We start from the raw sequence: 27,015 nt of genomic DNA, 5'->3' as shown, positions 1-27,015 counted from the left end.
ATAAAGAAGTTCATCAAAATATTTTAGCAATAATATATATATATATTTTAGTAATATATTTTTGCAAATATTTGGGTCTAGAGTCAAATTTCTGAGTTAAGCAGATAAATAAATACTCTCCTTACATTTCCAATAGGTTTATTGTAACATGCGAAAAAATGGTGCTCACTCTGAATGTTATTCTGTTCCTAACTTTGCATCTCTTGCCTGGAATGAAAAGCTCAATGGTAAATTTGATTAACAATGGATATGATGGCACTGTCATTGCAATTAACCCCAGTGTGCCAGAAGATGAAAAACTCATTCAAAACATAAAGGTAAGTGAAAAATTGATTATCCATTTATATTTATTTCATTGAGTATTTTCAACTCATGTTACCTAGGCACATACACACATTCACACAGTTATAACTTTCCAAAATTGCTTAGACAGTATTCGTCATTTACATAACATGTATCTAAACTATCAAGATTAATACCTGCTTAGTTTAAATATTATATAGTATATATTAATAGCATTAGTCATTCTCCAAATGAATTATTAAAAGGCCAAACTACTAATATTTGTTCAACTCATTAAGCTAAAAGAAAGACCTTCGAGCTACTAGAGAATTATTTTCAAATTTTATCTTTATGAAGTTACTTTTATAATGTCTCAATAACTAACCTCCATTTAAGCCCTAGAGGTTCATTATCATACATTTTTTTCAGTTGTTCATATTGTTCAACTCTAAAAATTTTGAAATTCTTAGGTATCTGATCTTAAAGAAAATATTACTTATTTTTGAAGTTGACTTACTTCCTAATTTTATCTGGGTTAGTCATTATAATAAAATATTCTATATATAGCACTCTAATATATACTGTTTTCTTTGATCCTCTCAATATCCCTATGAGGTGGTCAAGAATAGAGATTATTAATTACCCTTGTTGTATAAATTGAGAGAAGTGATTTGTACAGTCATACGATAAGTAGCAAAACTGGAATTTGAAGCCAATGACCTACATATTTTTAGAAAATCACTGCTTGGTAAAACTTTGCCTTTTATGAACACATTCTTTATGAGAAGATAACTCAAAATAAATCTAGCAAAATGTTTTTTTCAATTAACAACAGTATAAAATCTACCAAACTTTAAACTCCCAACCCCATTTTAAGCACCTCTGTTCAATTCAATAAGCAACTTGCCAACAGACTGCCAGTCTTAATCACCTTTATATCTCACCTAGCACCCTCACTCCCTGCTCCAACCCATAATGCTGAATGCAGGTCTGGATAAGTGAAAAATAAAGAATTGATTTCTAAGTATATAAAAATGAGAGTTTACAGGCATCTGTTGCCTTGAATGAAAAGCTCAGTGGTAAATTTGATTTACCAGACTAGAAAAATATAGTAAAATGTAACCTATTTTTCAGTTAGTCTTTGCCAAAATATTTGGGGAGAGGGGCTTAAATTAACTTTTTTTTTTTAAAGATGATGTTGGGGGTAGGAGTTTACTTATTTATTTATTTATTTATTTTTGCATGTTGCATCTTCATTTCTGTGCGAGGGCTTTCTCTAGTTGTGGCAAGCAGGGGCCACTCTTCATCGCAGTGCACGGGCCTCTCACTGTCACGGCCTCTCTTGTTGCGGAGCACAGGCTCCAGACGCGCAGGCTCAGTAGTTGTGGCTCACGGGCCTAGTTGCTCCGTGGCATGTGGGATCCTCCCAGACCAGGGCTCGAACCCGTGGCCCCTGCATTAGCAGGCAGATTCTCAGCCACTGCACCACCAGGGAAGCCCTTAGCTTCTTCTTGTTTGTACATTTTTACTACATTTACATTTTACTACCTTGTTACTACAAGGTATTTTTAATTTTTTCAGGAAATGGTAACTGAAGCTTCTACTTACCTGTTTCATGCCACCGAACGAAGAGTTTATTTCAGGAATGTAAGCATTTTAATTCCAATGACCTGGAAGTCAAAATCTGAGTACTTAATGCCAAAACAAGAAGCACATGACCAGGTAGGGTATTTTATCTAGTTCCTAAACTGTTTCTTTCTCCCTGTGATTGAAAAAAATTAATACTCAATTTTTTTTAGTAATTACTGATGACTACTTTAGTATTTAAATTAGTAATATTATGGGTCTTAATTTAGATGAAAAATTCCTTGTTTCTATTGCTCTTGGGATCTGTTTTGGCTTGTCTGTTCTGCTTTTTAGGCAGATGTCATAGTTGCTAATTCTTACCTAAAATATGGAGATGATCCCCATACACTTCAACATGGAAAATGTGGAGAAAAAGGACAATATATACATTTTACTCCAAACTTCTTGTTGACTAATAATTTGCCTATCTATGGGTCCTGAGATAAGGATATCTATTTTATACTTCTATTTTTATTTCCACTGGAAACAAATATAACATTGTGATTAATGGTATTTTAAAAAAATTTTTAAAGGAAAAAATAGTTGTTAATACCTTTGGAAATTTACTAGTTATGTTCAACCTAATTATATTTCTTTTTGTGTGTGTTTAATAATAAAATTAACCATTTATTGATACTAACCCATTTTAACTTCTTTGGCCTTATGAAAGTTGTCAATTTCTAGATTTCCTTGACTCAGGTTGAGGATATGGGGAAGGGAGACTTAAAATATAAGGAAAATAGTTAAATACAGGTTTCCCCCAAAAGAAGCATTTCCAAAAGAAGCTATCCAAAGAATAGCATCCAAAAGAAGCATTTCTATCCAAAAGAAGCATTTCTATGAAACCTTTCATAAGTCAAGATTGTATACAGCAAAGAAGCAATTACCTTAGGACACATCGTGTTAACAGATGAACAAAATATGTCGAGATAAAGCACAGATGCTCACAGACACAGTTCAAATCTATGGGGTTTGAGGGTGAGATGCTGAGTGCGATTCCCAGGGAAGGAGCTTGGTGGTGCCATTTTTCCTGCTCTGGGTGTGTGCTGTTTGTAAAACAGCTGGCTGCGAAACAAATGCTGATTGCTATTTTTACTTTTCGCTTTTTTTTATAAAAGCAAAAGTCCTCTTCGAACTTCTTTCTGTTAGCAAAAACAGGTACTAAGGTCTTTCGTAAAAGTGAAGTGGTGTAACGTGAACTTTCAAAAAGCCGGGATACATGTATTGTAAACATAAATTTATAAGTGGCAATATTCTCTCATATGCAGAGTATTTGTCCATGAGTGGGCCCATCTCCGATGGGGAATATTTGATGAGTATAATGTGGACCAGACATTCTATATTTCCAGAAGAAACACTATTGAAGCAACAAGGTATCATTCTATTGAACAAATCTGTTTTCAAAACCTTTCACTTATGACTTTTTAATTTTCTGTACTAGGCAAACAAAGGCTACCTCAGTGGTTGAATGCTCGGAGTTAACTGCAATATCCAACCTGCCCCACTATATATCTGTCCAACAATTTCTGGTATTACACCTTGGAATCAAGATCAATCAAAATTTGGGAAAATTTTCAGTATTCATGGGAGTTGTACTAAAAATATGTTATTGTCAGAGGAAAGAGAAAGAAAAACGTTGTACCCTAAAACTTAAGATACCTGAGAGTTAGAGTTCAAGTTCCTACCCAATCTTTTATTCCGTTTGATTCATAACCTTTTAAGGTGAATCTGTTTCATTGAAATCAATTAAACTGTTAGAGCCTCATATTAAATATATTTATTTTTCATTTAATCTTGAGCTTAAGAAGTACTTTTCATAAGGATAAGTGAGAAAATTGATTTTTTAAGAAGTATAATTCTGGGTAGATTTAGACAGGTCCTATTTATGAATAGATGAGATATTTAAATTAAAAATGTCAAGCAGGTGGAGTAGTTAATGAGTATTAAAGAACAACAGAAATCAGTGTAATAGAAAATAAGTCTTTAGGATAAAAAACATATTAGAGAAAAGAGGTGTGGTACAAAAATGCCTTTGTGTTGTTTGCTTTATCTCTCTTAAGCTGCCTAGAATCTTTCCCACAGAGGAGGCTTTCAACCCAGGACACTCATTACTGCCACCTCCTCCCACGCAACTCCTCCCAGCACCGACTCCCTTATTCAAACAATGCCTGTTCATCCTTCAAGACTCAGTTTAAATGCTTCTTCCCTAAGTGTCTTTCCTCTCCCTCCATTTGGGGTTAGACATCCTTGACACTGTTCCCAAAGCAATGTGCGTGGGCTTCTCTCACACTGGGCAGTAATTGTCTGTGTTTTAAGATCCTTGAGGGCGGATTTTTTTTTTTTTTTAATCCCTTAGCCTTGGACATGGTACAAAGTAAAAGCTAAACAAAGAATGTATCAAACAACCAATTTTTAATAAATTAATGAAAAATAAATGAGTTTCCTTATCAGTCATAAAAAAAAACAAGTATCTAAAATAACATTTATTGAGCTCCTACTGTGTGCCAGGCACTTTGTTGGAGGCAGTGTAAGTTTAGTTTTCAGGCTTTTACTCTAGAGCTAACCCTCTTGGAAAACATGACTAACCATCTCCTTTAATCCTTGCAACACAAATAAATTTATTTAAATAGATTAATGTTTTGAAGTTTAATATTAACACAGAATGGGAGTAAATCCTGCAGATAAACAAGAACTCTTTTTATCTTTTACCCATACCCCACCCCACCTCATTCTCTGCCAGGGCCTTGACAATTATAAAGACCAAAAGGTTTGAATGCACAAGCATTTCCATGCAGGGTTTATTTTCATTTCTTCTTTCAGTCTAGCTCAGTGATTTTCAAATGTAAATTGTAAAATGCTGTAAACACAAAAACCACACATGGTTTTGTATGTATGGTATACATGCATATATGTATACATCTATATAGCAATATGTATACGTGTGTATATATATATGTATATGTGTACCATACATAAGAAATTTAAGAGGGTTTTAAACATAATGTTGACTCTCCCCTCCCTGCTGGGAAGCAACTCCTCTGTATCTCTTAACTCAATTTTCACAACATCCTTGTGAATTAGGAATTATCATCTTAAACTCAAGGTCACAAGGATAATAGATATATTAATCATATTAATGAGCAGTAAACATTAAGAAATATGAATTAACATCATTGTTCTTGTTGAAATCATGGTAAATAGGGGGAAGACACTGCCTACTTTTGTCAAAATGGAATGTTGGTACATGGTCTAGAGCAATTATCACTGAGGGAATGATTTTAGGATGTTAGTCTTTATTCATAATTTCTCTGGCCTTCATGTACAAATATAATCTAATTCTTTCATCACAGATGTTCAACTCATATTACTGGTATAAACGTGGTTTTCAAGAAATGCCAGGGAGGCAGCTGCATAACAAGGCCATGCAGACGTGACTCATAGACAAAGCTGTATGAAGCAAAATGTATATTCATCCCAGAAAAATCCCAGACTGCAAGGGAGTCCATTATGTTTATGCAAAGTCTCCATTCTGTAAGTACCTTCTTTTCCTAGTCTCACAAAGGAACCCTTTAGGAAAAATTAATTAGGGAAGCTGGATTTTCTACTATGAAATTATATATACCAATAGAAATAAGGGAAATTACTAAGACAGTTAATTAATAGCCATTTTATCCAGTCCTGTGTGTCCAGTCTTGTCAGGGTGTATCTGGAAATTATTCCACCCTTTCTTACTAGCCTGCTTTCTTTTTTCCTCAGAGGTAGAACTGTACCCTTCTCATTGGCATCACAGAATTTCTTATTACATCCCTTCCCTCATTTGACTTCTGTAGACTTGTGTCTAGAACTACAACCTTACTTTTAATTCTTTCTTCTAAGTGTTATTCATATTACTATTCCAAAGTAATTCATTCTGGGAAAATGAATTTGGGAAATTCAGCTTGGGAAAGTACTGACAGTCTCTACTTTTCATTATCTTCACACTAAAGCACACTAAGTTTTGCAAAGTGATATTGTGAAAACATAAACGGCTCTGTCTCTACAGAACAACAAAAGAGGAGAGGTTCACAATCACCAATCTGACCAATTAAAAAATAACAACACAATAATTCAAGTTCCAAAGCTAATGTTTGACCTGAAATATTTGGTTGAATGTATAAACCTCAGTAGATAAGAACAGGTGACTTGGAGTCAGACAGATCTGATGTCAAAACCCAGTCTGTAATTTTCAAGCTGTGTCACTCTGAGCAAACTGCTAAATCTGAGATTTAATTCTCTAGTCTTTTAAACAGGAATTATAAAACTCACTTTACAGTGTTATTGCTGTTAGTTTTATAAGAGCTAATATAAATAAAGTACGATTACAGTGCTTAGCACAAGGTAAGTATAACATAAACTTAAAATTTTTTTAATTTATAAAATATTTGGATAATAGGGAATTGTCTCTTTCCCTGGATAAATCCAGCCTTAATTAATGCAAACATATTATAGCTACCTAATGAAAGTTTTGAAACATGTAAAAAAGACTTTAAAATATGAAACATATGAAAGTTATCAAAAACAACAAATCAAAATAAAGTATACTATCTCTAGATAGTAAACTAACATTTGAAAGAAGCAAATTTTCATATACCAAATTACTAGCAACATAGACTTCTATGGGTAGAGGTTTGGAAAGGCCTATTATTTCCAATAAGATTTAAAATTGTTTTGGAGTCTAGGGCATTAATGATGAAGAACTGAGTAAAAATATAGACTCGATATTTTTTTCTAAAACTCCTAAATGAATCCAGTGAGATATTTAAGTAGAAATTGTTTTCCAGCCTAATAAAACTCCCTCCTGGGAATATCTGAAACATGAATCTAGAAGTTTCACTTTAACCTGCTGAATCTGGATCCACAAAGGCAGCCAAAGTTCAGCATCCAAATAGATATCAGATCATGTGACGCAAGAGGATAATTGGAATATATACTGTCTGTACCAAACTATAAATTCCAAAAGCATTTGACTATGAGGAGATAACTCATGCTGCCTACCTGAAAAATAAATGAAAATGAAAGAAAATCATGTAACTGAAATATGGAGGGCAACTAATTATATAAGATATGGCTCAGAGATAAATACTGTACTTTAACCATATATCTTGTGCATAATAACACAACCTTCTAATTATCGTAACATAGACTAAATATATTGCATAGCATCTGTACCCAGGGCATAAGCTCAGACTCAAGAGAAATATGATCTGAAATAATGAATATTCAAGTCCATGATTTTCTTTCTTTAAAATTCATTATTCCCACTTCATGTCCATGTTAGGAACTGAAAAAATATAGAAATAATTAAAAATAACTGTTCTTGAAGAACTCAATTTAGTGAGAGAAGTAGAGATAAAAGAAAAATAAATATGAATACAAAGTAGGAAGAAGTAGAAACTAAGTGCCATGAGAGTACAGCAAATGTCTCCAATTGAAAGTCAGAAAATTGTGTCTAATGAGATGAGTTTTGAGCTGGGATTTGGAAATAAAATTAGTATGAACTTGCTAAAGCAGGAAGGGGAAGGGTATTCTAGGCAAAGAAACAGGTTTACAGAAACAAAGACGGAGAAATACAGGGATGAGAGGGAAGGGATAATGGGATAATATTTATACATATAGCTGATTCACTTTGTTATACAGCAGAAACTAACACAACATTGTAAAGCAATTATACTCCACTAAAAATGTAAAAAGAAAGAAAGAAAGAAAAAAGATTTTAAAACATAAGAAAAATACAGGATGCCACACATGACTGTACAAGTTGAGCACTGCCCAAATTACTTGCATCATGGTCACTAAAGATTTTCATATTCATTAGAACAATTTTCAGGTAGACAGCAATAAAAGAACTTGAGAAAAGGGCACCTTTTTCTAATTTGCACAAATTTCCTTTTCCATTTGTATTAGCGAGAGCCTTGTGAAAGTTTCTGGCATACTCTAAGGACAGGAGAAAGTTCAATGTTCTATAAGCAAAGCATACATGGTGAGGAAGAAGCAAGAAATGAAATTGAAACACAAAATTGGAACCTACAAAACTAAGGTGTTTGTATTTTATTTTATCAACTTCAGTCTAGTGATGTAACCAGCTTTTCCTTTCAGGATGATAATTCTACTGACTGTGAAAAACAAAAGGAAGTGAGATAGTGGAGGCAGGGAGACCAGTTGGAGGGCCATGGCAATAGGCAGATAAGAGACCTGAAGGCCCTGAATAAAGGCAGTGACAGTAGCAAGAGGAGCCACATTTGGTAGGCATTTCATATCATCAAGTTGATTATAAATCACTGCTTTGACTGAAAACTATATTTTTCTCCCATCCAATATAACCCCTTCTGAAAAATGTAGATCAGAAATTTAACAGAAAGAAAACAAACTCTTAAAACTTGAATAAAAGGTATTCAGGTTTAATAATTTAGTTCTAAATCTGAGCTTACAGCAGGAGATTTATATGAGGAGGGCATTTAAAAAAACAAAATGATATTTATAAAGCTGAGGCTTTACTGCAAGACGAATTCTTTCCTGAATGCTACTAGTTTATGCTAGTGTTTCTCCAAGTTACTAGGTTTCAAAACTTGGAGGATTTTCATAGATTCTATAGTAATGAAGTATCATTTGGCAGAATTACTGGATACAACTCACCATTTGCAACTCAAAGAGAAGCAATCACATTTCCTCATTTTCTTCCCACATTTTCATTACTTTTTCGGGAGTATTATTTTATTTGTCTAAGTTCACCAGAGCCAATTACATTTGAGATTGTTAGAATATCTGTTCTCAAGTTTTTCAATAAACTATAAAGAGATAGAAAATGCTTAGGCAATTAAAGAAGGCCATTTTCTTTACTCCACTTTTAGGGGGAAGCTAGAAATTACTGCAAATCCTGTCCCTTTTTCCATTAAATTTATTTCAAGGCTTGAGTCCCCCAAGAGTCTAGAAGGGAAAGTAAGAAGTTAGCTTAAGCAGTTGCATCAGCCGCCATCATCCCCCAGTGCTATGATCTACCTATACCTAAAAGAATTACCAAATAAATTTCCAGTGCATATTGATGGTTTTAATTTGCTTTTTCTCCATTCAAGTATGCAAAATGGATGTGAGAATGTTAGATTATGAAATAATTTTTAACTGTCAGGAGATAAAATCTGTGGAGGATGTACAAGGCAGCCAACTGTATATTTGGAAAGGAAGGTAATGCCTCATCAGTTACCGTACTACTGTCTTTCAACTGATTTTTCCCAGGTGACTGAATTTTGTACAGAAAAAAGACACGATACAGAAGCTCCAAACCTACAAAACAAAATGTGCAATGGCAGAACCACGTGGGATGTAATCATGGACTCTGATGACTTTCAGAATATATCTCCTATGAGAGAAATGAATCCACCGACTCATCCTACATTTTCGTTACTCAAGTCCAAACAGCAGGTAGTCTGTTTGTTACTTGATAAATCTGGAAGCATGAATTCAGTAACACGTTTATTTGTTAGCTCTCCTAAATTAGGTATTTAAGCTAATAGAAATATAATTTAATCTTAGGTTTAGTTCTACTAAGCTAACTAAAAAATATTTTTATTATTCTAATAAATTTTAGTACAGTGATTTTACATGGACAAGCACTAGAAGATAATATACTAAAATAAAAATAATTATTATATTAAGGTTATTGGATTACGGATGATGTTTATTCTTTAACTTTTAGTTCTAACAAACTAGAAATAACATAACTGAACAAAAAGAAAAGACGAAAATCATCCATAATTCTACGGAGCATATGTCATTCCTATCTTTTTTCTGTTCATGTATTTTGTTTTTCCTCCTCAGAAATGTGATTATATCTTATATAATGTTTTATAATATGATTTTTTTTACTTACTATAACTTAAACATTCCCCAAGGAAAAAAAACGATTCCATGACACAAGTTTTAATGGTCATATGGTATGCATATATTATAATTTAGTCAAATAACCCCCATTATTGGACATTTTGGTGACTTTCAACTTGTTATCAAAAATTATGTTGCAACAAACATTTTTGTGTGCATTTTAAAATTATTTTCTTACTGTTAAAAAAGAAGGTATAAAATTTTAAGGCTTTTCCAAGTATAATATGACTGATTTTTAAAGTTTTTCTTTAATATTATTTCTTTTTAATATAATGAAGAAGTTAAACTCTAAAATACAGTAATCAATTATTATTATGATCTCTGGCCCATGAACTTTGTCTTTCACCAATCTGTCAAGATTGGAGGAAACTCAGGAATTGTTCAGACATCTTTTTCTTACAGGAAGACTGTCTCTTTCGAATGGATCAAGCAGCAGAACTACACTTGATTCAAATTATCAAAAAGGGATCCTTGGTTGGGATGGTTACATTTGACAGTGTTGCTGAAATCCGAAATCATCTAACAAAACTAACTGATGATGGGCTTCCCTGGTGGCGCAGTGGTTGAGAGTCCGCCTGCCGATGCAGGCGACACGGGTTCGTGTCCCGGTGTGGGAAGATCCCACATGCCGCGGAGCAGCTGGGCCCGTGAGCCATGGCCGCTGAGCCTGTGCGTCCGGAGCCTGTGCTCCGCAACGGGAGAGGCCACAACAGTGAGAGGCCCGCATAACAAAAAAAAAAACAAAAACAAAAAAACTGATGATGATGTTTACCGAAATCTGCCTCAAGCTGATGGTGGAACTTCAGTTTGCAGGGGACTCAAAGCAGGATTCCAGGTAAGATAAGAATGCTTTTCTAAATATCACTTGCCATTTATCATTGCTTTTAATTTTGTCCAGCTCTCTTGGAACAAGGGTCATGAGCTTAGAGGTCCCTCACTTAAATAATTTTTAAAGACCTTCTGTTGTCTATTGTTCATAGCTGGATCCTCTCTGAGAGTGGTTATTTCACCCACATGCTCCTGAGGAACTGAGTTGCGCTGAGGAGTGGTTAAAGGGAAGAAAAATCCTGTGTGCACATAATCATCATTACTTAGTTAGGAGCTCCTCATTTCTTTATCACTCCCATAGTCTGAATTTCTATGAGGAGAAAATAATGCTGTTAAGGGGACTGTGGAAGAGGGAGATTACTAATATTTTTATATTACGGATAAAGAAAACCCCAGTTCATCAAGTTAAATTGACATTTAAAAATCACAAAGATAGAGGTAGTTCCTCAAGTATAGTACCAAACTCAAGACAGATGCATAGAAGTTTAATGAAATAAAAATTGTGAACTATATTAAAACACCTTCAGTATTCATCTGAATTTCTTCCAACCTAAGACAGCCTCTATTTAAGCCTATTTATATTCTTTTTCAGTGAAAGGAAAACCGTTTCCTTTCACTGACCCTCTCATTGCCTCAGCTACAAAGTGGAGACTGTTAGTCTTATTTTGGCCACTAGTTAATATCGTCTCTTAGCTTTCCTCATGATATCTGTTTCCTGTAAATCATATTGCTTTAAGAAAACACACAAGTTCTAGATTCAGACAAACCTGGAATTCTGGTTCTATTATGCCCTAGCTAAATGACTGTGGGTGAGTTACTCAACTAAGAAAGTCTCAGTTTCCTGAATTAATGAAATGTGGAAAATAACAGAACCTATCTCATTTAATAGGAACTATGTCAGACAAATAAGGGCTCCCCTAATGTTCATAGCAGCATCATTTACAATAGCCATGATACGGAAGCAATCCAAGTGTTCATCAAGAGATGAATGAATAAAGAAGATGTAGGGTGTATGTATATATATATATATAATACATATATACAATGCAATATTACTCAGCCATAAGAAAGAATGGAATTCTTCCATTTGCAACAATGTGGATGGATGTAGAGGGTATGATGCTTAGGAAAATAAGTCAGACAGAGAAAGACAAAAACTCTGTTATCAATTATATGTAGAATCTAGAAAATAACACAAACGGATGTATAGAACAAAACAGAAACAGACTCACAGATATAGAGAACAATCTAGTGGTTACCAGTGGGGAGAGGAAAGGGAAAGGTGCAAGATTAGGGTATGGTATTAAGAGATAAAACTACTACATATAAAATAAGTAAGCAACAAGGATATATTGTATAGCACTGGGAAATATAGCCATTATTTTGTAATAACTTTAAATAGAGTATAATTCATAAAAAGAGTGAATTACTATGTTGTACACCTGAAACCTTGTAAACTTTGTAAATTCATAAAAAGAGTAAATTACTATGTTGTACACCTGAAACTTTGTAAACTTTTAACATTGTAAATCAACTATAATTCAATAAAAAAGATAAACAAGTGCTCAAGAAAGGATTGCTATTATAAAAATCATAATTCTCATATATGTCTATTCACTTCTAAAATATGACAGTACTATATCTTGGGAATATGTTATAATGTTTGTGCATGTTGGTTCATACATGTTTTTCTTAATATGTTTTGATATATATCTATGACATTTTGACCACAGAGTCTATTACTGAAGAGATTATATCAAATTACATTCAGACATATAAAAAACCTCTGTTACTCATGTAAAGAAACCATATCAACATATAAGCTTTTACTTACAGAATCATAATAATATCTGAAATTTATTGAGCATATACTGCATCAGTGCCTACGTTAAATGCTTTACATTCATGATCTTACTTTATCATTACCATTAATGTTTTAGTCAGGCACTATTTTTATGCCCATTTTGCACATAAAGAAACTGAGGTTCAGAGTAATTAAATATCTTTCTCAAGATCATAGAGTCAGTAATTGGTAAATCTGTTCTTTCTTACTCCAAAGTTCAAAAAGGTAATCATTACAGTGAGCTATTTATAGAACTCTATTATAAATATATATTCATATATATGAATGATAGAGAAACTAAACACTAGCTATTCTATTTAGCAAATGGCGGAGCTAGAATTTACTCTCAATTTGTTTGAGTAAATTGTCTTAGCCACTACTTCTGGTAAAAATCAGGAAAATACCCCCCAAATTATAATACTTGATAAATTCAGGAACTTCTTTCTTCATGACAGGTCAATGTTTTTTCCAGGAAATCCTGAGATTCTTCAATTAGCAACTAAAATGCGTTAAAAGGCACGTCACATCATTTAACTTTGAACACCTGCCTTCAGTCACGGCTTTACAAATGTTGTCTAGTGTGCAAACTTCCAAACTGCCTGGGTCATTTGCCTCTACCCCAAGTATCTCCTGGGATAATAAAAATAGCTAACATTCATTGAGTACTTACTATGGGTTAGACATTGTTCTCAGTGTTTTATTCTTTCTCTCTTGGGTAGCTTAAGTATATGTGAAAGCACTGTTAACATTCTGCCTTTGGAAACCTGCAAGACCATTCTACGTTACACTCATTTCCAAACCAACAAAACCTGGAATGACAATATAAAGTTTCCTTTTGCCTATTCTGATGCATAGGCCTAAAAACTTCTCCAAGACTAAAGAACAGATTTATTCTTAGCTTAATTTATTTAGATATTATATTCTATAATTAATAATCTGGTTTTTTACTATCAGGCAGTTATCCACAGTAACCAAAGCACTTCTGGTTCTGAAATCATATTACTAACTGATAGGGAAGATAATGAAATAAATTTATGCTCCGAGGAGGTAAAACAAAGTGGTGCGATCATCCACACCATTGCTCTGGGACCTTCTGCTGCCAAAGAACTGGAGACACTGTCAGATATGACAGGTAAACCTTTGGAATAGAGTTTGAATAGAAAACACTTTTTCAGTTTCTCTCATTCCAGGGGCTCTTTCCCCTTAAACTACAAACTGCTCAAAATTTTCCTATTCTAAAAAATTAATCTTTGTCCTTTCCTTGTCCTTGTCCTTCAAATTAATATATTTCCTCTCCCCACCCCCACTTCTCTCCATTTCTACCTATATTAACTTTTTCTAATATTAGTCAACATTTTCTGTCTTCATTCATTTCTCACCACTTTCTACCAATACTACCAAAATGAAACTTCTTTCTCCATGGTTACTAATGACATTCAACTGCAGTTCCAAAATTCTGGCTCAGCATCTGTCCTGCTCAATCTTAAAGTAGAGATTCAGATAGCCCTATTTCACTGAGGAAGAAATGTAAACCTAGAGAATAGAAATGATTTGCCCAAGGCTAGAGTTAGAGACCTGATTACTGAGTCTTGCTCTCTGAAATCCATTCTTTTCCAGCTCCTGACACCTAAGTTATCTCCCTCTTCATTAACTCCTGTATCACTTATTTTCTGCACTTAATCAATTTTTACTTTATTCTAAACTGTCACTCTCTAATTGTTTTGGTATATCTTAGATATAATTAGAAAATAAGCAGCTAGTTTAAAAATTGTCTTTAATTTTCATAATGTTATTTGGTGATTAGACCAGCTTTACTAATGTGGAAAGCACTTAAATCTAATGATTGATATAAAAATAATATTTGGCTAGTTGTTTTCTTTGTTCTAACATATTTTGAGCAAGGTTTAGTTATTGTAGGATTACATCTAGGATACTGATATATTAAAAGTTCCTAAGGTCTGGGAAATTCATCTTCTGTAAGTTTAAAAAAGAAAATTTTTAATGTGTTTTATAGTATATTGATGAGTATAATAGAAAACATGATTTTCCCATTTAAAATTAGTATTATATGGAATATTACTCAGCCATAAAAAAGAACAAAATAATGCCATTTGCAGCAACAAGGATGGACCTAGAAGTTGTCATACTGAGTGAAGCAAGTCAGACAGAGAAAGACAAATATCATATGATATCGCTTATAAGTGGAATCTAAAAAAAATGGTACAAATAAACTTATTTACAAAACAGAAAGAGTCACAGATGTAGAAAACAAACTTATGGTTACCAGGGGCAAAAGCAGTGGGAGGGATAAATTGGGAGACTGGGATTGACATATATACACTACTATATATAAAATAGATAACTAATAAGGACCTACTGCATAGCACAGGGGACTCTACTCAACAGGGAAGAGAATCTAAAAAAGATTGGATATATGTATATGTATAACTGATTCACTTTGCTGTATACCTGAAACTAACACAACATTGTGAATCAACTATACTCCAATAAAAATTTAAAAAATAAAATTAGTATTATAAAGGTAAATAAAATTCCATTTTAGGAGGACATCATTTTTATGCCAATAAAGACATAAATGGCCTTACTAATGCTTTCAGTAGAATTTCATCTAGAAGTGGCAGCATCACTCAGCAGGCTATTCAGGTCAGTATCTTTAAAAAAATTCTTTGCCTTTTTACACTTGTAATAACTTTTTGTTATCCTAAATAGTAACTTCTTTCTCTAATAAATAACTATTCTGCCTGAAAACATTTCAGGTGTAACATCCTTATTGAATTTGCTTTTTGTGATACTTATAGTCACTTTTTCTTTTGATTTTTCTATTTTTTATCAGTATAAATGCTTTTTATTTGCAAAATTCTTCAAAATAATTCTTAGTTATTTTAATTGAAATCTTAAAAGTATATTTAGAATTACTCTGAACTGACTAAACTTTGAAATGTTACTAACTGTAATAACAAATCAGTTTCGCATGTTTGTTGTTTTTATTTATGTAACAGTTGGAAAGCAAAGCCTTGACAATTACAGGAAGGAAATGGATAAATGGTACAGTGCCTATGGACAGTACAATTGGAAATGCCACTTTCTTTGTTGTCACATGGACAATACAAAAGCCAGAAATTCTTCTCCAAGGTCCACAAGGAAAGAAATATAAAACCTCAGATTTCAAAGAAGATAAGCTAAATATTCGATCTGCTTGTCTTCGAATACCAGGTATTGCAGAAGTAAGAATATTTTTTAAATTTTCTCCATGCTTTATCAACCAATTTTGAGGAAAAAATGAAGATAACATCATATACAGGAGTAGGAAGATATTACAAAAGCTATCAAATAGCTATTTTTAAAATTTTCAGACAGGTACTTGGACTTACAGCCTTCTAAATAATCATGCCAGCCCTCAAATGCAAATGGTGACAGTGACTACTCGAGCAAGAAGTCCTACTACACTCCCAGTAATTGAAACAGGTCACAAGTCAAACTACAGCCCATTACCCTAACCCACTGATTGTTTATGCACAAGTCAGTCAAGGGTTTTTGCCTGTACTGGGAATCAATGTAACAGCCATTATAGAAACCGAAGATGGACATCAAGTAACATTAGAGCTATGGGACAATGGTGCAGGTAATAAGAATCTGCGTCAACTTCCACTGAACTTAAAATCCTACTATAATCACATGACTTAGAAGTCAATATTGCCTATATATGCTAATGAAACATATTTTAAGTGAATTTAATTTTAATGTTTTTAAAACTTTTTAACTTTTCAATTAGTTATCTTGTCTAGGCATAAACATGAGCACATTTATCTTCTTTAAATTTTATGAACAATTTTGCCTTTCCCATGTAACAAGAGTACAGTTTTTCTCTATTTTCATTAGTGTCGGTGTTTTGCATATGCTTTCTGTGGTTTAGTTATATTTTCCTTATTTTGTTAGGAGTCTCTTATGAAATAATAATAGCTAATATTAATTGAATGCTTACCATGAATTAGACTTTTCCAAAGTCAAAGTTTGTCAAGTGGCCAAGCCAGGCTTTGAACCCAAGTAGTTTGATTCTAGGGCTCATGTGCTTAAAAAATTGTGCTATACTATTGCCCAAAATAGCTTCCATCACTAGTGCTCATGAAGTTGATATTGTCATTTTTACTTTGTTGTTATGTCTAATATTACATTTCAATATCAAGGTACTGATACTGTCAAGAATGATGGCATCTACTCAAGATATTTTACAGATTATCATGGAAGCGGTAGATACAGTTTAAAAGGACATGCCCAGGAAAGAAACAACATGGCTAGGCTAAGTTTAAGACAACAACAGAACAAAGTTCTGTACATACCAGGCTATGTTGAAAATGGTAAGTGGCATTAAAATAGAAATGTGTCATTTATTTAGGTAAATTATATGTGGCAAGCATTTAAATTATAATGTACTATGGAAAACCTAGTTATATAATCACCTTTATGTTTCAAAACCATATTTATGTTAACAGACCTAGCATAGGACTATGCTTCCAATATGTTTTGTTTACATCTCCTTCGGTTCATTTACATTGAAAAAAAATTACTCAGCACCTCCTAGGTGGCAAGCATTTTGCTAGATGCTGGAGCTACAGAGATAAATAAGTTGCCATCCTTGTCCTTGAAGAATTTACAGTCAAGAAGTAAAGATGGATAGGTTAAAAGATAGTACTAACATTGCACGTCTCCTCATCAATTTTATTTATTTTTTTAAAAATATTTATTTGGCTGCATTGGGTCGTAGTTGCAGGATCTTCATTTGCAGCATGTGGGATCTTTTGTTATGGCACGTGGGCTCTTCGTTGCGGCGCAGGCTCTTCGTTTTGGGGCACGAGCTCCTCTCTAGTTAGACCCTGTGGGCTCAGTAGCAGCAGTGAGCGAGCTCTCTAATTGTGGCACACGGGCTCTTGAGTGCGTAGACTTAGTCGCCCCACAGCATGTGGAATATTAGTTCCCAAACCAGGGATCGCACCCATGTCCCCTACTTTGGAGGCGGATTCTTACCCACTGGACCACCAGGGAAGTCCCTCCTCATCAATCTTTAAATGACACCAATAAAACAAGCTTTTTTTTCACTAAAAGTTGTTACTTTTTCAATGGCTGCTATCAATCAATATTAACCCTCTACAGCTGCAAATGAGATTATGAAATAAAGAATAGGTATCACAATATGAAAAGTTACAAAATTGCTGTTTTGGTAGGTAAAATTATACGGAACTGGCCCAGACCTGGAGTCAAAGGTGACGTGGCAAAAGCTGAAATGGACTTTAACAGACTAACCTCTAGAGTGTCGTTTACTGTATCAGGAGCTCCTCCTCCTGGTAATCACCCTCACATGTTCCCACCCGCTAAAATTACAGACCTTGAGGCTAAGTTTAAAGAAGATCATATTCAACTTTCATGGACAGCCCCTAGCAATGTCCTAGATAAAGAAAACGGTAAGTTTCATATTACATTTAAAAATATCATATACTAAAAGAAATCCCACTGGTTTTCATTTGCTAAAAATTTTCTAATGTCTTATTTATATATAATATGTATAGATTGTCTACTATGGGCCACCTATTTTCATATGTGAAAACTTAAGCTGCAAGAAATAATGAACTGGACCAAAGTACTTCACATTAAATAAATTATAAGTCTAACTCACTCTCGTCAGATTCTGTTGTGCCAAACTGCCTCTCACAGTATGAACCATCTTAGAAATTACTTGGAGAAGACTGACTTAAGAGCTTTCTGTTGCATCCCTTTCTCCCTAACAGGGAAAACTTTTTCTAAGTATTTCTGTACTTGCACAATTTCATTCATTGATTGACCTTTTGTTGAATTTTCAAATACTATTAGGTTCTTTTTTTTTTTTTTTAAGATTTGTGCACTCAGAGGGAAAACAGCAGAAGCAAGAAAAACCACAATACTGCCACCTGTGGAACAAAAACCACATTCATAGAAAGTCAGACAAGATGAAAAGGCAGAGGGCTATGTACCAGATGAAGGAACAAGATAAAACCCCAGAAAAACAACCAAATGAAGTGGACATAGGCAACCTTCCAGAAAAAGAATTCAGAATAATGATAGTGAAGATGATCCAGGACCTCGGAAAAAGAATGGAGGCAAAGATCGAGAAGATGCAAGAAATGTTTAACAAACACCTAGAAGAATTAAACAAACAAACAGAGATGAACAATACAATAACTGAAATGAAAACTACACTAGAAAGAACCAATAGCAGAATAACTGAGGCAGAAGAATGGATAAGTGACCTGGAAAACAGAATGGTGGAATTCACTGCTGTGGAACACAATAAAGAAAAACGAATGAAAAGAAATGAAGACAGCCTAAGAGACCTCTAGGACAATATGAAACGCAACAACATTCGCATTATAGGGGTCCCAGAAGGAGAAGAGACAGAGAAAGGACCCGGAAAATATTTGAAGAGATTATAGTCGAAAACTTCCCTAACATGGGAAACGAAATAGCCACCCAAGTCCAGGAAGCGCAGAGAGTCCCAGGCAGGATAAACCCAAGGAGAAACACACTGAGACACATAGTACTCAAATTGGCAAAACTTAAAGACAAAGAAAAATTATTGAAAACAGCAAGGGAAAAATGACAAATAACATACAAGGGAACTCCCATAAGGTCAATAGCTGATTTCTCAGCAGAAACTCTACAATCCAGAAGGGAGTGGCATGATATACTTAAAGTGATGAAAGGGAAAAACCTACAACCAAGACTACTCTACCCGGCAAGGATCTCATTCAGATTCGATGGAGAAATAAAAAGCTTTACAAACAAGCAAAAGCTAAGAGAATTCAGCACCACCAAACCAGCTCTAGAACAAATGCAAAAGGAACTTCTCTACGTGGGAAACACAAGAGAAGAAAAGGACCTACAAAAACAAACCCAAAACAATAAAGAAAATGGTAATAGGAACATACATATCGATAATTACCTTAAACGTGAATGGATTAAATGCTCCACTCAAAGGACACAGGCTCGCTGAATGGATACAAAAACAAGACCCATATATATGCTGTCTACAAGAGACCCCACTTTAGACCTAGGGACACATACAGACTGAAAGTCAGGGGATGGAAAAAGATATTCCATGTAAGGGAAATCAAAAGAAAGCTGGACTAGCAATACTCACATCAGATAAAATAGACTTTAAGATAAAGAATGTTACAAGAGACAAGGAAGGACACTACATAAGATCAAGGTATCAATACAAGAAGAAGATATAACAATTATAAATATATATGCACCCAACATAGAAGCACCTCAATACATAAGGCAACTGCTAACAGGTCTAAAAGAGAAAATTGACAGTAACACAAAAATAGTGGGGGACTTTAACACCTCACTTATACCAATGGACAGATCATCCAAAGTGAAAATAAATATAAAAAGTTTTGTATAAAAAATAAATAAAATTAAATTTAAAATTTTTAAAAATTATATAACTTGCACTTAGTTGAGTGCACAAATCTTTTTTTTTAATATATAGCAGGCTCTTATTAGTCATCAATTTTATACACATCAGGGTATACATGTCAATCCCAATCACCCAATTCATCACACCACCACCACCACCACCCCGCTGCTTTCCCCCCTTGGTGTCCATACGTTTGTGCTCTACATCTGTGTCTGTATTTCTGCCCTGCAAACTGGTTCATCTGTACCATTTTTCTAGATTCCACATATATGCGTTAATATACGATATTTGTTTTTCTCTTTCTGACTTACTTCACTCTGTATGACAGTCTCTAGATCCATCCACATCTCTACAAATGACCCAATTGTGTTCCCTTTTATGGCTGAGTAACATTCCATTGTATATATGTACCACATCCTCTTTATCCATTCGTCTGTCGATGGGCATTTAGGTTGCTTCCATGACCAGGCTATTGTAAATAGTGCTGCAATGAACATTGGGATGCATGTGTCTTTTTGAATTATAGTTTTCTCTGGGTTTACGCCCAGTAGTGAGATTGCTGGGTCATATGGTAATTCTATTTTTAGTTTTTTAAGGAACCTCCATACTGTGCTCCATAGTGGCTGTATCAATTTACATTCCCACCAACAGTGCAAGAGGGGAGGGTTCCCTTTTCTCCACACCCTCTCCAGCATTTGTTGTTTGTAGATTTTCTGATGATGCCCATTCTAACTGGTGTGAGGTGATACCTCATTGTAGTTTTGATTTGCATTTCTCTAATAATTAGTGATGTTGAGCAGCTTTTCATGTGCTTGTTGGTCATCTGTATGTCTTCTTTGGAGAAATGTCTATTTAGGTCTTCTGCCCATTTTTGGATTGGGTTGTTTGTTTTTTTAATATTGAGCTGCATGAGCTGTTTATATATTTTGGAGATTAATCCTTTGTCCGTGGATTCGTTTGCAAATATTTTCTCCCATTCTGAGGGCTGTCTTTTCGTCTTGATGTAGTTTGCTTTGCAAAAGCTTTTAAGTTTCATTAGGTCCCATTTGTTTCTTTTTGTTTTTATTTCCATTACTCTAGGACGTGGATCAAAAAAGATCTTGCTGTGATTTATGTCAAAGAGTGTTCTTCCTATGTTTTCCTCTAAGGCTATTAGGTTCTTAAGAAATAATGCTTACCCTCAACAGTTAGTTGAGTGCAGAAGATACTTCCTGCAAATAAACAGATAATTTTACAGAATATGATGAGATATGCCATTGGATGGCCACTTCTGCTTGAGGGTTAAGATCACAAGGTATATCTTAAAAGGCTTTTCAGGGAAGACTATCCCTGACCTAAGGCTTGAAGAATGAGAGAAGTTAGCCAAGTTAAATGAAGATTTCCCAGAGAGAGAGAGGATCTCATGCAGAGATTTGGCTATGGGGTTTGAATTAGAGTTCAAGGCCAAAATATCTCATTCATTCCAAGTTCCTTAGAATAAATTGCCATCATTCCAGTAAGCTTAAATCACTTTCAGCTTTGCTTTAAATTTAACTAAATTAAATTAGTATTTATTGAATGCGTACCATATTCCAGTATTGTGCTAGACTAGTAGATTCTTTTGGTTTTTTTTTTTAATTCATTTTTGGCTACATTGGGTCTTCGTTGCTGCATGCGAGTTTCTCTAGTTGCGGCGAGTGGGGGCTACTCGTCATTGTGGTGAGCGGGCTTCTCATTGCAGTGGCTTCTTTTGTTGTGGAGCACAGGCTCTAGGCACGCGGGCTTCAGTTGTTGCAGCACGTGGGTTCAGTAGTTGTGGCTCGGGGCTCTAGAGAGCAGGCTTAGTAGTTGTGGCTCACAGGCTTAGTTGCTCCACAGCATGTGGGATTTTCCTGGACCCGGGCTTGAACCCATGTCCCCTGCATTGGCAGGTGGATTCTTAACTACTGTACCACCAGGGACGCCCTAAACTAGTAGATTCTTATGGGGGTAAAGCCAATCTTGCTATTTTCCCTTTAAGGTGGTAAAATGAAAGCAATATGCATATCAATAGACACATATCTCAGAGGTTGTCAGTGCTGAAAAGCCACTTTCAATGCTATTTCTCCTGGGTTATAATAAACCCCTTACTATATGCTCTGAAAAGAAATGATGCTTTTAATCTTTCATTTCCCATGTAGCTATATTTCTTTTTATCATTATTACACAACGAAAAAAAATCATTCTAAAGCCAAAGGAAACATAAAATACCCATGAAGTGCTCTTTGTACTTCAATATTGAGATTCTTATCATGACAGCTCTGAAATACATTATGACCCTTAAAAATACGGTGAAATTAAAAAGAAACTTCCACTGAAAAAGCCATAAATGAAATTATCTGACCAAATGTTTAATTCTGAATTGAATTCAGTTAAGACCAAGCCTTCAGTTCATGATTGGCTTCATAATAAATGTCCCTTATGCTGATTATAGGAACTAAAAGAAGGAAGAAAGTATTTCATACGTACATTGGGAGAGAAAAAAAAAACAAAAAAAACTTCACTGTGTTTAACCTCAAATGCCTCAAATAGGTGGGATCTGATCGTCCTCTTTCCTTGTGACAAATAGGAAGATACTGTAGTTGCTATCAAATTTTACCCTTAGGCATTGCAAAAGGAGGTAGTAGAAGTATCTCAAAAAATAAATATCTATATATTTTTGAATAAAAACCTTAAATTTTCTGGGACCCAATTTCCATACCTGTCAAATATGCAAATCAGACTAGATGACCTAGAATTACTAAAACAAGTAGATGTAATTCTAATATTTTATGATCCTCTAATTTTGTCATTTTGGGCATCAACTGAATATCTCTATTGTTGTTCAACAAGTAATATTTTTATTAAGGTATAATTGACCTACAACACTATGTTAGTTCCAGGTGCATAACATAGTGATTTGATATATCTATACAATACAAAATGATCACCACTTTAAGTCTAGTTACCATCTGTCACCATACTAAATTACTATAGTATTACTGACTATATTCCCCATGCTGTACATTTCATCCCCATGACTAATCTATTTTTTTAAAGTTTGTACCTCTTAATCTCCCTCACCTATTTAACTCATTCCCCCCACTCCCCTCCCCTTTGGCAAATACTTATTTGTTCTCCATATCTATGAGTCTATTTCTGTTTCGTTATGTTTGTTTTTTAGATTCCACATATAAGTGAAATCATGTGGTATTTGTCCTTTTCTGTCTGACATAATTCACTTAGCATAATACCCTCTAGGTCCATCCATGTTGTCACAAAAGGCAAGACTTCATTATTTTTTATGGCAGAGTAATATTCCATTGTGTATATATACCACATCTTCTTTAACCATTCATCTATCAATGGACACTTAGGTTGTTCCATATCTTGGCTATTGAAAATAATGCTTCAATGAACACAGAAGTGCATATATCATTTTGAATTAGAGTTTTTCTTTTCTTCAGAAAAATACCCAGAAGTAGAATTGCTGGATTGTATGGTAGTTCTATTTTTAATTCTTTTAGTAACCTCCATACCATTTTCCATAGTGGCTGCACCAACCAACATTCCCACCAACAGTGCAAGAGGATTCCCTTTTCTCCACATTCTCACCAACACTTGTTATTTGTTGTCTTTTTGATAAAATACGTTCTGACAGGTGCAAGGTAGTTTTGATTTGCATTTCCCTGATGATTGGTGATGTTGAGCATCTTTTCATGTGTCTGTTGGGGCCTAGAAGTAATTAAGGAGGTCAAATACATGCCCAACACAGTATCAGATACTCTAGTTCATACAAAAAGAGTACTCTAGTTCATAAAAAAACATACTTTTGCTCTCAAAAATAATATGTTCAAATTGAAAAGATAAACTGAACCTCTATAAAACTGGAAAACTCCTTTCCATGCAATAAGAGTTCATGGAAGAGAGTCATAAGGGGATGAAACACATGACCAGGACTTCATGAAGAAACTGGACCTCCTGTTGGACCTTGAAGAATGAGTACAATTTGCATAGATAGGGAGAGGGAGGCACATTCCAGGGAGTCATGACAGGGAAAAAAGGAACTAAATAATATGATCAAAGTCAAGAAAGCAAAATTTCACAATGAAATATTTGAATTAAAGTAAGTGATGGATGGATAGATAGATAGATCGACGTAAATGGAATGCAGAGAGGATGTAAAGAGTAGGGGAATAGATCAGATCAATAAGGCCTATTTATTGAAAGACTAGAATTTTAAGGCACAGGGCCTGAATTTAAAAAAAAAACACTAAATTGAAGTTATTCACCACATGCTTAAAACATCTTCAACACTTCATGAAAAAAATAAAGTCTTCACTTCAAAAAAGACATCTGATGTTTTATTGTTCATGGCATTTCATAATGTGAGAATATATTTCTATATCGATGGCCCTTGTAGATTTCTAAAACCATTTTGAAATGAAACATTTGTCAGCATCTTTCTTTCCTTTCTTGATAAAGTAACAGTAAAAACAGCTAATATTTCAAACATTTATTAACTCCCATTGTGCTAAATACTTTTCATGCATTATCACATATAATGCTCATCACTAGCATTCCGTAAATATTTGTTGAATGAACTGAATGACCGATTCTCTATTTTACAGATAAGAAAACTAAAGGTAAGAAGGGGTAAATAAAATTTTCTTTGTTACAGCCAGAAAATAGTAGAACTAAGGTGCTAATCAAAGTCTGCCTAGCTCCTAAACATGTTTATTTGGTACACATTCCAGCCTCTCTGCCTCCCTTTGCTCTTTATCCTTATCCCTGGCTCCCACTCTACTTATCTGCTCTCTTCCTCACCCGTCCCATTACTCTCTCTCAGCTTAATGAGAAATAATACAGGCATAGAGTACTGAGTATCTTTACTATACTCAAACATTACTGTGTTCCTTGTTCTAAATTAAAAGTGGACTCAGTTCTTCATATTTCTATTTCTAAAAAGAAATCTAGATTCCATTTTTAGTACTATACAATTTTGAATTAATTCTTTGTGATTAGATAACTAGATAAAAAACTGTTCCCATATTTTTTCTTAAAATAAAGAATATGGAATAACCAGACAAAAAACCCCGTGTGCATTTCTGATAGGCCCCTAAATGCAAGGCAATGTGGTAGCAATAAGGCATCCTAGTGATTCTAACGTACATGAAATATCTGTTTGTTTTCCAGCCAATAGGTACATTGTAAGAATAAGTAAGAGTTTCCTGGATCTCCGAGAAGATTTTGACAATGCTGCTTTAGTGAATACTTCAAGTCTAATACCTAAGGAGGCCAGCTCAATAGAAAATTTTGAATTTAAGTCAGAACCTTTTAAAATAGAAAATGTTACCTATATTGCAGTCCAAGTCATCAATGAAGCCAATAACACCTCAGAGGTTTCTAATGTTGCACAAATAGCCAAGCTTATTCCTCTGTCAGAAGACAGTGTCCCTGCTCTGGGTACCAAAATTTCTGCAATCAGCTTGGCAATTTTTGTATTAGTTTGTACATTATTTTGTATTATGATTTTATCTGTATTTTAAACTAGGAATTGTATCAGAACTGAAATTCAATGTTATACATATTTGGTAAACGTTTATTTAGAATTTAATTTGCTATACTCATTGTCTTTTATAAAGCTGTTTGAAATATACAAGTGAATGTACAAAAGTAGTAAATTTCCTAAGTACTTGAGTTTAATAGTTCTAATTAGTCTCAATGTAAGCAAAATGAATATACCATTTCCTATCTTTTAAAAATTCCATTTATTAACTCAATATAAAATAAAATACAGATTTTATTTGCTGGCTTTTTTTTTTTTTTGGCTGCACCTTGCGGCTTGTGGGATCTTATTTCCCCAAACAGGGATTGAACCCTGGCCACGCCAGAGAGCTGAATCCTAACCACTAAGCCACTAGGGAACTCCCTACCTGCCGGCTTTTTAAGAAACATTTTCAAAGTGTGCTAAAAATTCATTTGGTATTGTATATTAACAAAATCAAAATTCATCCAAGCCATTTGAAAAATATTTATGAATCCACAATAGAAAAAATTTTATGGTAGAATTATTTAGGTTTCATTTTTATTATGAATGAATAATTCATGTTAATATAAACTATAATCAAAAAGAGTATAATTTTTCAATGAAATATGGTCCAAAGCAGTAAGGAGGTCAAATTTGTTTTTTATCATTGATTAAAAGTGGTCTATCACATGGGGAGGAGGAAGGGTAAGCTGGGACGAAGTGAGAGGGTAACATTGACATGACAAGTGTAAAATAGATAGCTAATGGGAAGCAGCTGCATAGCACAGGGAGATCAGCTCGTTGCTTTGCGACCTAGAGGGGTGGGATAAAGAGGGTGGGAGGGAGACGCAAGAGGGAGGGGATATGGGGATATACATATGCATATAGGTGATTCACTAAAGTCCCATTTATATTCTGAGACCATTATTATTAGGTCCTAAGAATATCACCAAGATGCTCCATCAAGGCAGGGATCTTTTTTTGACTGCTGTATCCTCAGCATCTAGAATAGTACTTGACACATACTAGATATTCAATAAATATTCATGAAAACAAACTAATGAAAATTTTCATACCATCAAAGAAATTCAAATTTGACCAATTACATCAAAAAATATCCACAAGATATCATGTGCACATGGTATTGTAAGGATCTGATATAATGAAAACTAACCACTTAATAATAGTGATCTGAAACAACACATAGCATTTCAGGAAATTAACTGTATCATGTCAATAGAACTTATAAACTACCTAAGAAAATGTAAATTAAGCTATGAATATAGCAATAGTGTGATTTTTTCTGAGGGAGAAAGAGACAGAGAGAGTAACAGTTATATTAGAGGAAAATCCTTTGTTTACAGGCAGGAATATTTCAAAAACTCTTTGAATGTCTGAAAGGAGGTTATATGATACATCTGGAAAAGTTGGAAAAAATTATAAGACATTAGCAAACCAAATCCAGAAGAATATATAAAAAATAATAACCAAGTTGAATTTATGGCCAAGTTGAATTTATCC

The 27,015-nt window shown here is 34.2% G+C and overlaps 1 protein-coding gene and 1 long non-coding RNA gene across 3 annotated transcripts in view; one reads left to right on the top strand and one right to left on the bottom strand.

Annotated features, from left to right (window-relative positions):
* Positions 1-27,015, bottom strand: part of LOC132514653 (uncharacterized) — a 196,323-nt gene that overhangs the window by 122,705 nt on the left and 46,603 nt on the right. The window lies entirely within an intron of this gene.
* On the top strand, positions 159-25,513 carry LOC132516450 (calcium-activated chloride channel regulator 1-like). The gene is given in 16 exon segments (XM_060142871.1): positions 159-317; positions 1,864-2,004; positions 2,203-2,350; positions 3,173-3,281; positions 5,259-5,439; positions 9,178-9,405; positions 10,225-10,369; positions 10,581-10,657; positions 13,448-13,625; positions 15,057-15,157; positions 15,514-15,738; positions 15,868-15,983; positions 15,985-16,136; positions 16,699-16,869; positions 17,734-17,970; positions 25,161-25,513. Coding segments are annotated over 16 exon segments (2,721 nt in total).

Source organism: Lagenorhynchus albirostris, chromosome 2, assembly GCF_949774975.1.
Source record: "Lagenorhynchus albirostris chromosome 2, mLagAlb1.1, whole genome shotgun sequence".
Classification (NCBI taxonomy): domain Eukaryota; kingdom Metazoa; phylum Chordata; class Mammalia; order Artiodactyla; family Delphinidae; genus Lagenorhynchus; species Lagenorhynchus albirostris.
The sequence above is the reverse complement of the archived record's forward strand: the minus strand, read 5'-3'. Positions and strand labels throughout refer to the sequence as shown.